General features: G+C 39.7%; 2 protein-coding genes and 1 gene segment (V, D, J or C); all 3 read left to right on the plus strand.

Moving 5' to 3' along the window:
- The first annotated feature begins 23 nt into the window (after nt 1–23).
- On the plus strand, nt 24–509 carry LOC310936160 (immunoglobulin kappa variable 4-1-like). The segment is given in 2 exons: nt 24–75; nt 178–509.
- A 7,462-nt stretch (nt 510–7,971) lies between these two features.
- LOC310936286 (putative 2-ketogluconate reductase) lies at nt 7,972–12,785 on the plus strand. 2 transcript variants are annotated; one of them, XM_083900320.1, is made up of 6 exons: nt 7,972–8,267; nt 8,639–9,017; nt 10,148–10,319; nt 10,472–10,650; nt 10,746–10,842; nt 12,362–12,785. In XM_083900320.1, the coding sequence occupies exons 2-6, from the start codon at nt 8,642–8,644 to the stop codon at nt 12,513–12,515; spliced, it is 978 nt and encodes a 325-aa protein (XP_083756446.1). In that variant the 5' UTR covers nt 7,972–8,267; nt 8,639–8,641; the 3' UTR covers nt 12,516–12,785. The 2 variants fall into 2 exon arrangements, with proteins under 2 accessions (XP_083756446.1, XP_083756445.1); XM_083900319.1 differs by having other exon boundaries at nt 7,972–8,172.
- Nucleotides 12,786–13,252: 467 nt separating this feature from the next.
- psmg2 (proteasome (prosome, macropain) assembly chaperone 2) lies at nt 13,253–16,517 on the plus strand. Its single transcript, XM_083899370.1, has 7 exons — nt 13,253–13,426; nt 13,970–14,141; nt 14,731–14,789; nt 15,024–15,142; nt 15,233–15,412; nt 15,820–15,940; nt 16,125–16,517. The coding sequence occupies exons 1-7, from the start codon at nt 13,370–13,372 to the stop codon at nt 16,203–16,205; spliced, it is 789 nt and encodes a 262-aa protein (XP_083755496.1). The 5' UTR covers nt 13,253–13,369; the 3' UTR covers nt 16,206–16,517.
- The last annotated feature ends 1,793 nt before the right edge of the window (nt 16,518–18,310 follow it).

The following is an 18,310-nucleotide window of genomic DNA, read 5'->3' on the forward strand; positions in this document are numbered from 1 at the left end:
TGACAACACAAGACACAGAAATCATGACTTTGACCTCCGTCCTCATCTGGACTCTCCTCTGCTGCTGCTTCACAGGTAAAGTCCAGAGAGTCAAACTCCTCTGTCAACATCTGTCCCTCTGAAATGAAGCCGACAAAACCATGACTCTGCTTTATGTCTCTGTCTCTGTGTCCTCAGAGTCCAGAGGACAGGTCACAGTGACTCAGTCTGGAGCAGTGACATCTGCTGTGGGAGGATCTGCCACCATCACATGTACAACCAGTCAGAATGTTTATGTTAGTGGCAGCTACCACCTTCTATCCTGGTACCAACAGAGAGATGGAGAAACTCCTAAACTCCTTATTTACTATGCTTCCACTCGAGAATCAGGGATTCCAGGTCGTTTTACAGGCAGTGGATCACATTCTTCCTTCACTCTGACCATCAGTGGAGTCCAGGCTGAAGATGCTGCAGTTTACTACTGTCAGAGTTATCACGAGATCAACAGTAAAGATGTGTTCACACAGTGAAAAAGCCTCATACAAAAACCTCCTTCAGTGAAAGAGAACAGAAACTGAAGTGACTGCAGAGACTGATACAGTTCACTGAGGACACACACCAGTGATTTAATACACTTTATTACACTCACTTCACTGAAGCAGAAAAAAGAATACACGTTATTACAAATACAAGTACATGCATATATTTGAGTCCTTTGCCTAATACCCTTGACATGTTTATTGAAACTCAGTTTAACTCCATCAGCAGCTCAGATATTTTCATTCACAAATCAGCCTATATGCTGATGACGTCCTGTAATACACAATAATCCAATTCTTCCTCTTTTAAATCTGTTCACAGTTCAGGGAAATATTCTTATGAAAATGTTATTTTCTTATATTATTTTAGAGAAGACTAAATATTTTTGCTTGCACATGAATCAGTATAGATTGATCAGTAGTATTGCTTGAATTATGTGTGAATGCCACACCTTTATGTGCATATGTCTGTTAATCACATGTGTGATTCATCCATGCAAAGGTGTGGCATTCACACATCATTCAATGCAATGTTAGGTTTCGAACACGGGAGTTTCGTCTCAAAGCATTTGAATCATCAAACTGAACCTACGCTCATCTGACCGAAAAGTTTCGAAGTGCGTATTATTTTTAACATGCCAATAGTGAACTAGCCAATCTCCAGTATAGCTAATAACCGTTATGGCAACATAACGTTCTGAAACGCACCAGAAGTGTGTTATCCACACGTTATTCTTGCACAGCAGAGGTCATATGCTCCCGTACATATCATCAGATGATCGTAGCTTATAATACGATCATCTGACCGAACACAAGTTTCGCATCATTCACATTGTAATAATACAGTGCCGAGCTAGCGAGCTAGCAAGCATAGCTAATAACAATGTAGCCAAACGGCGTTATGAAACGCACAGTGGATTATTAAGACAGCGTCCCTATGTGCGTCTGTATGTGACTTTGAATGAACACTAACATAACATAGATTAACAACATTAATGAAAACTCAGACCATAAGAAACTGAAAGGTATTCCGGCAGACTTCAGTGCCTCCGATCAGATAAGAGGTCCGTGCGTGCTTCCTTTTCGTCGCAGTTTTACGTCTGTTCGCCTCCAAATGTCCAATTCGAAAGGAGATAGAGCGGCGCTGGCGTTACGTCATCATCTCAGACAACTACCGTGTGTGTCCTGCTCTCTTTCAGCCGCTGAATAATCCATCTGTTTGTTGTTTTTGTGACGATGAAGTCTGCTAACACGTTAGCATAAAGATCGCTAGCTTGAAATGCTAACAGTCCACACACAACAGATGTCTCTGTACTTTCTCCGTCCTTGTGAAGAAGCTCAGCCACAGCTGACTTATTCTCCGATTTCTTTGCCTTCCTTTGTCAAACAAAGCTTTGATAATGACTGCTTTGATGATAATCACACTTTAATTTCGCACTGCACACACACTCACACACATAAGCGCTGGAAAGTTCCAGATTCTCTCTCCCCCTCCCCTCTCTCTGCGTGCATATTAATTGGCCATGTGTATTCTCCGTGATGTCAGCTGATTGGCTGAAAAAGCAACAAAAGCTCTGGAATGTGAGATCCCCACACCCAAACTAGGAGCGATTCACAGTGATAAAACAACCTTAATTCAAACACAAAGTTTATGGATTTAAGACTCACAATACTGTGATTTGAAGCATGTAGTGGCTTCTTCAAAACTTCAACTTGTGTAATTTTGAAAAAAAACGGAAATCCCTAATTTTGGAAAAAAAAAAACATTTTCCTGTTTTTTCTCGTTTTGCACTTTGCCGACTTGTTCCCGCTTGGTTCGTGGCGGGTCACATATTTCTTCACCAGACTTTTAATTCTAATATTTTAAATACATACCTCACATTTCATGTGACTAATCACTCAAACCAATGACCCAAACCAAATAATAGATATATAAATTGGACACAGCCCTTCAACATATTTGAAAAGTAAATTTGGAAAATATTAATGATTTAGATGTAAAATTTGCCTTTATGTTATCTCCATTACTGTGGATATTTTTGTTTTATTTTTTAGCTATATTCAAAAATTATGTTTAGACTTTTGATTCTTTTGTTGAAGATTGTTTAGGAAATCGCCTTTGATCATTTGTGGTCATTTTATCCCTTCTTATTTTGTTATACTGTCAGTGAAATGTTTATGTTTAGAGAAAACCATATAGATGTTCTACTGAACAACCAAGAGAGGTCTATGAGAAAATGAGCACAAAAAGGGAGAAGAAGAAGAAGAAGAACTTTAGAAGAGCCAAAGCAGTCACATTTCTACATTATCTAAACTGTCACAGGCCAAGATGTATCAACGACTCCAAGAGAAAGAAGACCATCCTGAAGTCACCAGTACAGGGGACTGGACAGTGAGGAGAAAATATATACATTAGAGCTAAAGGTACAAGGGTTTTTAGGCAGATTAAATACAGAGAGAGTGTACGCCTCCCGAACTGTCACTGGGAGCTGGTTCCAGAGGAGAGGAGCCTGGTAACTGCTTCTCATTCTGCTCGTACAGACTCTAGGAACCATAAGTAAGCCTGTATTTTGTAAGTAAACACTTAGGATGATAAGGTAAAACTAGTTCTTTCAGGCATGAAGGGGCCTGATCATTAAGTGCTTTGTATGTGAGGACAAGGATTTAACATTTAATAATAAACTGTATGGGGAGCCAGTGCAGAGAAGCTATACACTGGAGCGTTATGGTATAGTACTAGATATGGTATATGGTTTACTGGTTTACTTTACTGGTGTAATTCAAGTTCAGTATCACCACCCTTTTCTTCGCACTTTTTTCAATTATACAGTTCTAGCACTATCAGACACGTCGTTTTTACTATAGTATGTCCTGAATGTGGGCTGGGTCATCGTAGCACGGTTGTACGAAACTGTTGTGACATGGTTTTCTATGTGACACAAACACACATACTAGTGACGGGCAAATCAGTTGTTTATTGGTGTAACTGAATCATTAGAATCAGTTCATTATTAGTTCAATACTTCCTGCTTGACCGTAGCACAGACGGAGTCTGACACATTCACCGAACTGAAATACGACTGAGACGGTTGTGATTCGGCTCATAATCACCGGCTTGTGTCAGTGCTGTCGCTAAATACACAAGTGTATTACATAATACACAATACATAAGTATAAATTAATACTAGGTCACTAAGGTTAAATTTTAAATTAGTATAATTAATGAAATTTAAAGTGTTATATGCATCAATAATACTCAAACACTGGCTAATCTGAGGTGGTGGGAGGGGGGACAAACAAATTCAGCTTAAGGCCCCACAAATGCTTGGGCCGGCCCTGGTAGGTTTTGCTTATACATTTACCTTTTTTTTTCACGAGATGCCAGTTCTCTGGTTTTCCGTCATATTCATTATTATGGCCCAGAATAATCATTTCTCAGGGTGAACTATGTGATGTTAACCCGTTCTTGTGAGAGTCTTGTGTTTGTTTCTCGTGTCAAGAGCTTTTATTTTGCATTTTTGCTAAACAAGTACAATATCTATTGAAGTTTAAATCATTGTTGGCTATGCTAAAGGAAATCTAAAGCTGGCAAAATGTGAAACCAAGGTCCAATTTTTAGCTCTATTTAATACAGACTAAATATTTAAATCTTCACAAACATTTTCTGGTATCTTTTACCATCTTTTTCCACTCTGCTCACTGATCACTGTACAATGGTCGACAGCTCAAGTGAATCTGTTTTAACAGACTCAAGCGCACGACTGCACAAAAGAAAGGTTCACGTCAGAAGTTGGTTTAATACTAACAGAGGTCAGTACATGAAACAGCAGTTCAATAAGCGAATAACACTTAAACTTGGTCATACACATGCAAAACAACGCTCACTGAAACACGCAGCTTAAATACACAAGGGAAGGACAAGACAAGTGTGGCTAATTAGGACAGGACAGATAATCAGCACAGGTGAAGAGGACAGGAAGTGAAGTGACCTGAAATGGAAGACAGCAATGAGTACAAAATAAAACAAGAAATAGCTATTACAAAAAACGTGACATTGTTTTCTCACTTTTCAACAGAAAATGAAGCACTGACTGATTTGATGTTATTATTATTATTATTATTATTATTATTATCATTATTATTATTATTACTATTATTATTATTACTTTGGGCATGTTGCATGTTTCTTTCTGGGCCATCAATATATTTGTACTCGGAACCAAAGGCATTATTATGTGTGTGTAAAATCAGTGATGGGTATTTGTCGCCATCCAGTGGACGATTAGAGTCACTGCAAATTCCCGAAAAATACGACTGACAGATGCCACAACCGTCCGTTCATGCAATCATTTATTTCAGCCCGGCAAACTAAAGAATAAAAAAAAAAGGGGTACATTATTTTGTTTATATGTTTTTCTGTGTGTGTAATGAATTTTTTCAATATCAAATAATCAAATATGCAAGGAAACAAAATAACGGGTTAAAATGACGTTGTTCTTTATCGGTTGAGAAAGTTAGCGTGAGGATACTACAGTGTGGACAAACTTCTGATTTTCAAAATAAAACGTGGGTAATCGAAAGGCAATAAAAATCGATGTGTCAATATGGTCTAATAGGAGATAAATGCATTTTTTTCCCCATTAAAATGTATTAAAATGGAATAAAATGTGCCTTAACCAGCCACTGCCCTGATTGTCAGTCATTAGGTCACATGACCTGGAAGCCATTAAGCTAAAAATGTACATGAAAACATTAATTAAAAATGTCTGGAGTATTAAAATGCAATAGAAATGGCTCCATCTCAACCAGCCAATGTCTAGATAAAAGGCAAATGAAAAGATGTCAGTACATAAATGTATATATTTGCAGGTGTTTACATTTGTTTTAAAGCCTATATTGTTAAAAAAGTATGTAAGATGTTTAATTTATTCAATAGTAAGTGCGTCCTGTTTAAACCATGAGTGGTAAAATAAACATATGGCTCATATTTTATCATTCTGAATGTACACTGAACTCCAGAGCTCCACTCAATATAAGTATGAGATATGACAGGGAAAGGTAAAAGTATAGTGAACTAAACCTGACCACTTTGCTGCACTGTCTCTTTATGAACAGTGCCGTTTGTTGACCCTTGAGCTGCAGTTTACTGCTCCAATCACCACGCTGGAGCTTCTACCTGCCTCCTTCACTGTGTGTTTAATGAATACATGCCCTCAGTCCATGCCACAGGGTGCAGACTGCCGACCATCTCAAATTAAATCTGTCTAAACATCCACAACATCAAATGGGAGGTGACATTTGATAAGTGTCTTCCTCTCCGTCCTCCCTCTGCAGCCTCTCTTTCTTCTCGAGTCAGTAGCAGAGTTGAAAAGGTGAGAATGACTCACTCTCTCTCTCTCTCTGCCTGAATAATTTCATAGCTTAATGAGATGTAATATGTGTCGCACATGAATCATTCATTTAGACGTCATACGCATTGGATGAGATTCACGGTGTCGATTCACTTTGGAATCATTTCTATCCTGTATTTGATTCTTTTGTAAACAATAATTCTTTTTCAGACAGCATGAGAAGTCTCTTCTATGCCCGATGTGTGAGGAAACTGTGTGTTTCAGGACCAGCGTTCAGGTTTTCAACAACGCTGCAAAGATCTGCTTGTCACCTGAAACATACAAAGGTATTTTATAACTCAGTGTTTAAACAAATACTTTACATCTTTGTATCATAGCTCAGCTGCTGTATTATTGTGCCAATATCATCGTATTTATCATATTTACACAATGTCAGGTTAATCTGTGTGCATAGACGTGCTGAATTAGAATGACTTGTGACAACTATTTACTCTTTAATATTTATATAATGTAATGTTGTGGCTGTATAATGTTCTACAGGTGCCATGGTTGACCTGTCAGGAGCCTGCTGGTCCAAACTCTTATTTTACCTAAAACATTGTTTAAAAGTTTAACGTAAAATGAACAAAAACAGCAAAGAGAAAGTTTATTTAGATAATTTTTCATAAGCAATATAGGCATGTAAAGTCCAAAGTAAGGACCCAGGGGCAGAGAGTCTGAGTTCACAGTTAAAATGAACTTGAATGGAAACATTTGAAAGAAAGAAAAAAAAAGCTCCCTGAGTTTAGTGCACTGGTGGATGAGGTCATCGGAGGAAAGGCTGGACTAACTGACTGGAAGATTAGAGGTAATGATCAGACTGGAGGCTGGAAGAAGAAGAGGTGGACTTTAGGCACAGGAATATATATATATATATATATTCCTGTGCCTAAAGTCCCTAAAGTATATATATATATATATATATATAAGGTGATATGACTGTCCGTAAAACAACGATTATAGCGTTAGCGAATCGAAGTATCTGTTCTTACATTAGCATAGATGTAAATGAACTGTAAATATGCTAACGTTAGCTCAGCTGGCGTTTCATATGAACATGGATAAATACGGTGGTAAAAATAAATATAAAACAAAATACTCACTTTATATTGAGGCGGCCGTTTATTCCGTTTCCTTCATCCACCAGACCGGCGCCCGCTACCCCCGTTGCCCGCCCGGCCGAGTTGGAGCGATCTGCTCCAGGTCCGGCCAGTGCCAGGCCGAAGTGTGTGCAGCTCCGCTCCGCTGCGGCAGCCAGAGCGTGCGGCGGCACATTCAAGTGCCCACAAAAAGTTCTCCAGGTACCCGGTTCCGGCCGCGGGCAAAGCCAAAAAGCCGGTCCTTTCTCTCGCAGTTCCCTCAGTTTGAAAACCACATTCTGTGATTGTCTTCTCAGTTTACAAGGCCAAATTAAAGAGAGCGAGAGCCGGTGGTAGCTTTTAGCAAAGACGGCGGACACTGTGTTTACATTCTGGGAATGAAGTCTCGTCCATTCTGGGAAGTCTCGTCCCCCTGTGGGTGAGTCCAAAAATTGCAGAACTAGTGTTGTAGTTCTAATCTTGACGTTGTGCGTCACCTCGGTGAGCAAAAATACTTTTTTTTAGAAATCGGGAGAAATGAGAGAGGGAAGCAAAATTTCTAATATATAATAATGCTATTCTAGAATACAAAGCCACATGCTAATCAGTGAAGTATTCCTTTAAGTACAGGATATATCATATACTGGTCAAATACTTATGGATCAAATATCCATTTTAGGTACATTATACAAAACTGCATGATGGAATATCATGATGTGCTTTTAAGCTGATATGAGGCCCGACTAGATGCTCAGTGACTCCAAGGTCATTTGAGTTTTGAAAGCCCACTCTGATCATCACAAAACCTGCTTACTTGTGCTACAGACTTTGTTTTAAAATTAGTATGGTATACAATTATTTAGAATATAGATAAAATCAAAATATGCAATAAATAATAAAATACAAAAATAATAATTTTTCAGGCGGAAAACTTTTATTTTGAAATTCTCCCACAAGCAGTCCTTCCTGGGTGAAGAGCAGGGACAGCCGTGTTTGCGGACAGGGCAGGGAAGTCCGACCATAATATCGCATGCAACTGTTTGAAGAAGCTGTTTAAAGAGTGTTTTGGGGGTTTGGGTTTTTAAGTGAGTGTTTTAACAGTGAGGAAATATCAGTGTATTACGGTGAATGCTTGAATGAAGAGGAACAAGAAGGACGAACAAATCAAAACAACAACATACAGAAGTAAACATAACGGAACGGATGCTTACATTTCAACACATTTCTAGTTTCTCAATGAATATGATATTTAATGTCAGTTGAATATTTTTCTTTTAAAGGTAATTCATTTTATTTTTTTTACCTCCTGTAATGGTGACAAATCAAACAACTTTTAATGGATTCTTATCCCCGCAGACTATTAATGATAAGATTCAAACTAATGGTTAATTCAGCTCAAAGTTCAATGCTAATATCTGCAACACCCTACTGTAAAAAATGTATCTAAAATTCTAAGTCATGAAAAACTATCACTTGATTCTGTTTGAAGCTATTTCACCCTGGAAATATGAAGAAAATTAAAGTTTATTATAATTAGGGAGTGATTTTTCTGCTCTTCATCTCCCTCTTTCTTTTTTCTTTAGCCTGTAAAGCTGTCTGTAACTCCTGATCGTCTGTGACTCCATGTGTTTAATGAGTTTTCTTGTTGCAGGGGATGGAAGAGGAAAGACCATGGGCTCTGATCTCAGAAGTGGGCGAGCAGGGATACACTGAAGAACTCATTGATATAATAAAACCACACTTCCAGATCGTCTGCCTCAGAGACTTCCTGATCAACCCTCCGTTGTACAGCCACAAAGTCCAGGCTTTGTTGGTGTGGAACGGCTGTCCCGCAGTTGAGCCGTCACTGCTCACTTCACTTCCGTCGCTGAAGGTGGTCGCCAACGGAGGAGTGGGCATCAACCACCTGGATGTGCCGTACCTCTCAAGCCTCGGGGTGAAGGTGACCTACACGCCCGGTGTGGTGAACGAGGCCACAGCAGATATAGCCATGGCTCTGCTTCTGGCCTCAGCGCGGAGGGTTGTTGAGGGTGAGCCTGAAATAGTCTGAAGTAGTTACAGTACGATTCCAAAATCAAATTTTACACGCGTTGTGTGTAGTGTAGGGAATTGGCCTGAGTATCTACTAAGCAGTATCAATATCTGGACATTGAACTATACCTTTTTCAATACCAATTTTATTAAATCTATTTTTTTCTTAAAGCTCACATAGAGTGGTCCTGTTGCACATAATTATATGTTAGTTATGGAGGTCTACTTGCATACATTAACTTGTTTTTATGGTCAAAAACCCCCTAGTTGCTGTAAACGAGCCGATAGAAATCCTCTTTTCTGACGCTGTTGCCCAGCCGCGATATTTCAGAAAACTCTCTCACCCAGAAGACAGAGTGTCTTGTGATTGGCCAGTACCCGGAAGTGACATGTTCCCCACACCCGCTCTCAGAAGCACAGCTCCCCCCTCTGGAACGGTGGATGCACTGCTCCTCATTATCAAAACATTGTTTTAACAATGTTTAAAAATAGCTTCTTCACGACTCCCCGCCTCAGTCCCTTTTATGACTTTGACCCGGAGTCAGACCCAGAGTCAGAAGACACTGTCGCTCGTGAAACACCTCCACAACGGACGTTATTCATCTTCTGCGGTTCAATGTACGCAACCGGATGTGCCCGGACTAGTGCCCGGAGCAGGAGGAGCTGCCGTTCAGGAGAACCGGTGTTTACGTAACCGGACCGGGATTTTTCAGAGATCTCACTGAGCCCGAGATTACAATAAAACACAGCGTTCTCAGCAGTGGCTGAACTGTTTGTTTTGAACCTTCAGGGCTTCTTAAACAAGGTAATGACGCAGATGCACACTAAAAAACAACGTTAATTGGAACTTCCGGTCTAGGTCCGCTTTAAAAGTTATATTGTGAGTAACTCCATAGGGAACAACATTTTATATAAAATGACAAAACAAGTTGATACAGAGCAAGTTTGATACCAGATACCACAAAAGATTCCTACTTATTATATTGAATTTCTGCCAGGAAATCCTCATAAATGTGACACACTGGACCTTTAAAATGACAAAAATGTGATATCTGTACAACCATACACTCGGCTGAAAGTTTAGTAGCTCAATTCCACAAACAATTTGTTTGGGTCCTTCTCTTCATAGGTCACCAAATAGCTGTTGACCCCAAGACCACTTATATACCGCAATGCTTTATGGGAGATGAAGTCACAGGGGCCACTCTGGGGATCATTGGAATGGGACGCATTGGATACAAAATTGCACAAAGAAGCAGGGGATTTGACATGAAGATCCTGTATCACAACAGGAACAGGAGGTAAAGGTTTAAAATACAAGAAAAGCAGATCATTAATAATGTGAAATGTTTATTATCAGTAGGCAGAAAGATTTGAAATGGCCCAAAAGAAATTCCTGGAGAACCAAAGATAATTTGAACAATCACCGTCTTCTTCGCCTTCTGCTGTTCAGGAGTGCAGAGGATGAGCAGGCAATGGGAGCGAGTTACTGTCAGAACATGGATGACCTGCTAAAAGAGTCTGACTTTGTGGTCCTGGTCGTAAACCTCACCCCTGAAACCACGGGTCTGATTGGCCACAGAGAGCTGTCCCTCATGAGACCCACAGCAACGCTGGTCAACGTCAGCAGAGGTGAGGAGTGTGGAAAGAGACTAAAGCATTAGATACTATACTGAAGCAGTTGTCTTTTTTTTGTCTCATTTTGTTCTCTTTGTTGTGCGTCTCAGGTCTGGTGGTGGACCAGGATGCCTTGGTCAAAGCTCTGCGGTGTGGGACGATTCGAGGGGCGGGGTTAGACGTGACTCACCCTGAGCCTTTACCAAGGTCTCACCTGACAGAGAGAACACACACTCTTCAACCACAATCACAGGACATTTACATGAACAGTACAAACATTATACCATTTGTGGTGAAACTCATTGTCTTTACACACATTATACACTCAACAGCCAATTTATTAGGTACACCTGCTGATGTTCAAACTGAACATCCATGTGTTCCAATGGGGAAGAAAGGTGATTTAAGTGACTTCTAATGTGGCATGGTTGTTGGTGACTGAGATAATGATGATGATCTGCTGGGATTTTCATTCACAACCATCTCTAGAATTGACCAAAATGGTCCAAAAAAGAGAAAATATTAATATTCATAAATATTCTCTTGCTGTTCTCTGGGCAATACATGCCTCATTGATGCCAGAGGTCAGAGGAGAGTGACCAGAGGAACAATAATTCACAACAGTAGCTCAAATGACCACTCGTCACAACCAAAGTATGTAGAGGACGATCACTGAAAGCGCAACACTTTGAACCTGATGAGCTAAATCAGGTGAAGATCACTCTGGGTGCTGCTCCTGACACGTTAGTAGCTGTCCTGTGTACCTCATAAAGTGGCCAGGCCTAAGTTACAGGGCAGTATTTGTATAGAAATAATACAGTCTGCATTGGCTCACAGTCAGAAACAGGAATCGGTTTTGACTCACTACAGCACTTCTTTTAAACATGCACTGATGTCCAGACGTTTTCTTGAAATTGCCCAGAGGCTCTGCATGTTTGAAGACAAATGACGCACAAGTCTCTGTGGACGTCTTCCAGAAATTCTCCTGTCAGCTCCGGGTTGTCATATTTATGTCTGAGTTAGACCATGAGAGTACACAGCTTGAAAAGCTCTGAATCATTTACATTGAGCGCAGTGGAAACCACTACCATTCTCCTGTTTTTGAACATCTCTCTTTTTCTTGGTCATCATGTGACAGTCGAGAAAATGTCTAGACCAGGGGTCACCAACCTTTTTGAGATGAGAGCTACCTTAAGGGTAAAAAATAATATGGAGGGCTACCACATTAACATTTTTTTTTTGTTTACCATTTAAATGATTAATATTATGCATTCAACTGCATACACATTCATTCCAGTGCTTACTCCTAACGATTATCAGTTTTTATAAACAATATCAAAGATATTTTACTGAGCCATCATATGGATACATGCAAGTGAGGTGAAGTGAAGTGAGCCCGCGGGCACTGTATTGGCTGCCCGCGGGCTACCAGGTGCCCGCGGGCACCACGTTGGTGACCCCTGGTCTAGACCTGTGTTTTAAGATGACGATGTGTAATAGTTGTGGTTTCATATTGTCTCACAGCTCACTCACTCATCTACCGCTTTATCCTCCTCCATGAGCCGGGGGGTTGCTGGTGTCAATCCCACAAAAACATTAAATCAAATTTTTGTTGACCATACTAATATTAAAATACGGACACTGATATTTAAAAAAAAAAACACAGATAAACAAAGAAAAAAACATTTTCTGACTTCTGTTAACTTCTCTTCTTGATCTTCTGCAGGGATCATCCTCTCCTTGGTCTTTCTAATGTGGTGATCACCCCCCACGTCGGCACCAACACCTACACAACAAGCAGGAGGATGGTGAAGAGGATGATGGAAAATGCTGTGGCTGTGCTGAAAGGTCAACCTATTCCAGATGAAATCAAGCCATAATGACATTACATTGTTTTCGGATCGTACAAGAGCTGAAACGTCTCAACAGAGAGCATATTATAATGCGTTAATATCCATAGGAATAAGTTTTACCTTTTTGTCTGTATGTTGCTCTGTTGGTTGATAATGCTCAAATAAAGGTAGCCTCATGTCACTTTGATTATATAACTGTTACTTTAACAGCACAATGTTTGCTATAATACCTTTTGTATTTGGTTTAATCCACAAAATTGTAAATCTTCTCAAATGACTGCCTTATTAATGAGCCAATATCCCTCATCTTACATTTTCGTTCAATTCAAATCTCAATGCTGTTTTTAAAATAGTTTCAATAGGTGAGTTTTGAATTAATGGATGGTATAAATAATAGCATCACTCTTTTTTAGTAAAGTACAAGATATAAGAAACGTGTTAATCAAGAGTTTTGTTGAGTAGCACATCTCTACTGCGTAGTACATCTTTGCGAGGCCGAGTGTAGCCCTTAACATGCCTGACTACAAAAAAATGTCTAAATCACTGTTTGTAATGCAAAACAAAAAACATACAGAACGATAAAACAGAAACTAATTGTCACTGGGTGTTTTGTCTGTTTGTTCTTTTAATTCATTTACAATGTCGTTTTTTGTTTTCGAAACAAAGTATATATTATATTCAGGCATCTCAAGAAGCTACTAATAATCTGAACGATCATCAACAATCGACGGTAAGTGAGAGGTCCTCAACAGCCACAGGCATGAAAACATAACTGCAAAATAAAACCTCTTCAGAATATAGTTTTATTTAAATCTAAATTTCTTTAAAAAACCCTTTACTCAGTTTAGTTTCAGGCTCAGCTTGACTCTGAGAACAGCGTCATGTTTATCCCTTCAGAAAACTCGCCGTCCTCTTTCAAAGATTTCACCCTCGTCATGGTGAGTTTTAGCTTTCGTTTTCAAATTTTAAGTCATTTATTTATCTAAGGATATAATATTCTCACCTTTCCAGTGAATATATTATTGTTTGTATTACCTCATTGTATGTTTTAAGAGACGTGTTTGTGACTTTTTCTTCTATTTATTTATGTGTTTAGTAAGATCTCTGCAGCATTTTGTTTTCGACTTATGTTTTATTTTATGTTTCCTGGTATTTATAATGCGTGCTTTCTTGTTTGTTCCTCTGCTGCTGTAAATGTTACTGCAGATTTCACTTATAGTGACCAATGTTCCACAACCTACACAATTATACAGTTCATTGAAATTAAGAGCGAAGAAAACAATTGATCAATCTGTTACTAAATAAATCTTCAGCTATTTTGATAATTGATTCGTTGGTTTGAGTGTGTCTTCAATTATTAAAACACGCTTTCTGATTTTTCAGCCTCTTTAATCTTTAATAATTGTTATAATAATAATAATTGTTGCAACTCCAGAACACATCCTGTCACATTTGCTTTAACTGTTTTATTGATCTTTCAGCCAGCTGTGGCTGTCGGTAATGTGGGTCAGTTGGCAGTGGACCTCATTGTGTCCACTCTCAACATGAAGCGAGTTGGCTACATCCACACTGACTGTCTCATCCCGATGGCTGGAAATAACCCCTACACCACCTGCAGGGACGATGCTGAGGAACTGCACACTCCTGCAGAAGGTAACGTCTGTGGCTACGGATTATTTGACTGCTACTGAGGAGTGAAACAAACAGCCGTGTTTAAGTCACAATCACAATTTTGGCTACTCGTGATTGTCCGATACTGTAAATGCATGCTCGGACAACATCGATTAAGTGCTCCCTGGACAGATGACTGACTGACTACCTGCCTGCATGTTCCAGTCACAGCTATTGCCATTTCCTTCACTCTGCAGCTCCAATTACGTTTCCTGGATACAGTCAGGGGGCAGGAAGGAGAAACTAGGTCATAGCATAGACCGTAGGGGCATCAAGACAACATTGTTTTGGTAATTAATCCGAAATCCACCGGGGGGTGATAGGAGTTCCACGCTGGAGCTGTAAATGTAGTAAATAGTTAAATGTATTCTTACGTCTGATAAACAGGTTCTGCTTCTTGTCAGTTGCTTTGGTTTAATTTGTGTGTGATGACTCACGTTTACTCAGTAGTTTTTTGCAGCAACTTAAAAGGGAAAACTGAGTGATAACACAGATCATTAGCAGTGAAAAGAAAATGACGAAATATTCCCACAATCTAATCATCAGTCTGTCAACCCTCTCTCTTCCACAGTTTATACCGCACCAGAGCTGAAGTTGGCAGTTCTTCAGATCAGAGCACCAATAATTCAGGTAAAAGCAGTCAGTGTTTGTTGATTTGATGAACATTTTGAATTAAATATTTTTTTGTTTTTCGATTTTTTTGTCATCGATTGTTGTTTTTTGGTTGAATTTTATTTAGCTGATATGTGATTAAAGAGAACATATACTACATCTGTTTTGTCCAGGATGTTGTATTTTGTGTTTCAATGAAACCAGACTGGAACCGTCATTATTGTATATTAATAACATTCATTTAAACTGCAGACAAAATTCAAAAAGTTTCGTCAACTGATCGTGTCTTGGATCAAGTCCAGCGGGTTCTCCAGGACTGTAATTCTGTCCAGCAGCCACGCCTACCAGAGGGATGACCAACAGCTGAAAGGGTAACAATATTGTATTTCATATTATTATCTCCGCATTTCTTTCCCTCCACCAATCAGAGCTCAAGTCTAATGTGTCCTTGTGCGTCATAGCATGCCGTTGAGGTACCTGGTCACTCCGTCCCTACTGAAGGTGAGTGAGGACGCTCTGAAGACATTGGGCTGGAGGGAAATGGAGCGAGTGCCGGCATTCCCGGGAATGACTGACACCAACGCAGAGCCACGTCTCTGCATCCCCGGAGGAGGAATCACCAAAGGACTCTATACAGACAGGTAGAGAAAAACACTGGTAAATGACCCTGAAAAACATGAAAAAACATGGAGAAAAGTTTGATCTCGTCTGTTTGTACAAAACTTTTCATTTTATGTCTATCCATGTATATGTATCCATGTTCAAGTAAAAAATACAGATCCAAAACGTATGTAAAGTGGCAGTTGCACGTATGAATGGCCACATTATGTGCATATAGTTCACTTAAAGTGCATAATATATACAGTGTGGAAAGTTTAAAACATAAAAGCTGACACCAATTTATTTATGTACCATTTACTTTTGTCATGTTTTACAATAAAAGACACTTTCAAATAAAAACATTTATTAAATTACTGAAAATGAACAACAGGTTTAAAGAGGGTTGAATGTTTGACTGTGGGTTGATATTTTACATTTGTGTGTTTAGTTGCTCTGAGGATCTTCCGCTGGCTGTTCTGCTGCTCTTCTGCTCAGAGGGCGACAACATCCCAGACGCCTTCACCCTCGTCAACCACCTGAATGACTGGCTCCACCTGCTGGACAATCCTGTAAGTGACAAAAAGATGCCCAATACTGCAGTTGTGTTGTTGCTCCTACAGAATGTAAATTAACATGGAGAGACTGGAAGGTTTTGTAAAACGGAAACAGCTTAGAAAAAATATTTATCGTCTCCAGTCTGTGATTTTGAGATTACAAATATGTAATCATGAGTTTATGTCTTTCATGTTTCAGAGCCAAGAGGCAAACAAATGGAAGATCCCGACATCCTGGAGTCTTCTCTTTGGCAGTGGCATCCCTCCTGCAATCTTCTGATACACACACACACACACATTTAGTTTTTCTCATTTTGCAACAACAAACTTAGTGTTTTTCAGACATTAGTAAATCAATAAGTTCACATCTAGTTTTATGTCTGAAAGGCTGTCGGCTTTCTGCGATAAAACAATTACTTATTTAGAGTTTACCTGCTCTGGATCAGGGACCTCATTAAGCTCTCAGAGTTTCCTTTGTTTGGATAATAAATGTGTACAAATATTACATCATTGACTAAAAACCGTTTCCTTGTACTCCAGCACTTGAATGTTATTGCCAATAAAGTTTTTTTTTTATACAAGAAACCAGTTTGAATGTATCTAAAAATAAAGACTTTGTTTGTATTACTCTCACTGAACCTCCTCCTGCTTAACTGAAAGTGGCTGGCCAGGCGCCATGTTTCATTCCCGGCAGTCCCACCTCTCTGTAATTTGATTTCTCTCTGCAGCACGTTACATTTTACCAACATTTTACGTTGGTGTTGACAAGAAGACAACCGTCTGATTCATGCTTTGACCTCGTAGATCGAGCCGTTTCACAGAGTCTGTGGTTTTTTTCCCTTTTGGGGTGTTTTCTGTGTTGGCTGCTCGTAGGAAAGGAATGTCCCGACGGCGTTAAAAGGGAAACCATAAAATGAAAAGTTTGGCTCTGAAAAAGGAGGAGTCACTCACAGCTGTTTTTATTCCAAAAAAATAATAATATTCAAAACACTAATAATACTTTAAAGCAGGGTTTCTCATTCCTGGTCCTGGGGAGCCACTGTCCTGCTTCCCTTCTCAAACACACCTGATTCAAATGGTCAGCTCGTCATTAAGCTCTGCTGAAGCCTGATAACGACCCATTTATTTGAATCAGGTGTGTTGGTGCAGGACAGTGGCTCCCCGGGACCAGGAGTGAGAAACCCTGCTTTAAAGTAAAGGCTTTTTTAAGCCTATACAGAGGAATCATTTGATATTTATTAGAATTAACTTGTTTTTGAGTAGGTTTGAACAAAAAAGAAAAAAACATTTTTAAATGCGTCTGCAGCACATTGAAGTGATGTCACTTCCTGTTTTATGGTTTAAATGTGTAATTAATGTATTAATGTAACGCACACACTGCATGACCTTATGTGCAATATAAATACATTTGTTTTTGCCCTATATAACTTGATTTAATCTTGGTTGTGTGGATTCTCTTTGGGACACCTTTGGGAACTGAAAGTAACATCAAACCTATTTCAATGTAATTATAACTGTCCACTATCATCACTCGCAGAATGTAAGCCGAACACTTACCCCAGCAAAACGTTAAAATTACAGCCAGCAAAATATTTTTGTATATTTTCGACGGACACCATTCTCTCAAACAGAACCAGCCTCAGTGCTGATCAGATTTGCCCCCTGCTTGACCTCTGACCTGACCACCTACCTACTTTCAACACAATGAATGTTTCTCCAGGCAGAAACATGGGTGTGACTGGGGTCACCAGTGTCTCCCATTGTGGCTAACCTCTCTACATGGAAGAGGTAGAAAGCAGAGCCTTGTCCTCTTTCACAGGAGAAGATGAAAACCTCGACATTAAAGCATACAAGAAACCTAACTCGGTGTCATCAGTACTTTGCACCACTAACATACCCACAACAACAACAACGGCCGGAAAGCAGAGGGAACAGAAACACATCAGGGAAGCATGTGAAACGTGGCTACCCAAACTGGGCCTTCATCAAAACCAAGGAAGAAAACAACGTTTGTTATTCAGTGTATTGCTGGACTCTCCGGAACAAACACATACCTGTCCACTTCAAACCCTGCAACGCTACGGCCAAAACTCCAAGGAATAAACGTGCACTGTAATGAGGATTGTCCTGAACTTAGCACAGGTGAAACCAAACAACCACAGCATTAACACCTGGCACAGCAGAGAAGAGCCAGCTCAACTGGACAGGACTCAGCTGTCCACCTCCCTGAGGAATAAAGCACCAACTATCAGCCACCTCCACGTCCTGAGCTCAACACTTCACAATAAAGGTGAACTCCAACACTCAGGCTCTGTCTCTCAGGTGATCCGAACGATCCTCATTGACACCTCGACTCAGGTGAAACCAACAACCTGAAACTGGGTC

The sequence above is a fragment of the Microchirus variegatus genome, assembly GCF_963457635.1.
Source record: "Microchirus variegatus genome assembly, chromosome: 13".
Lineage (NCBI taxonomy): Eukaryota > Metazoa > Chordata > Actinopteri > Pleuronectiformes > Soleidae > Microchirus > Microchirus variegatus.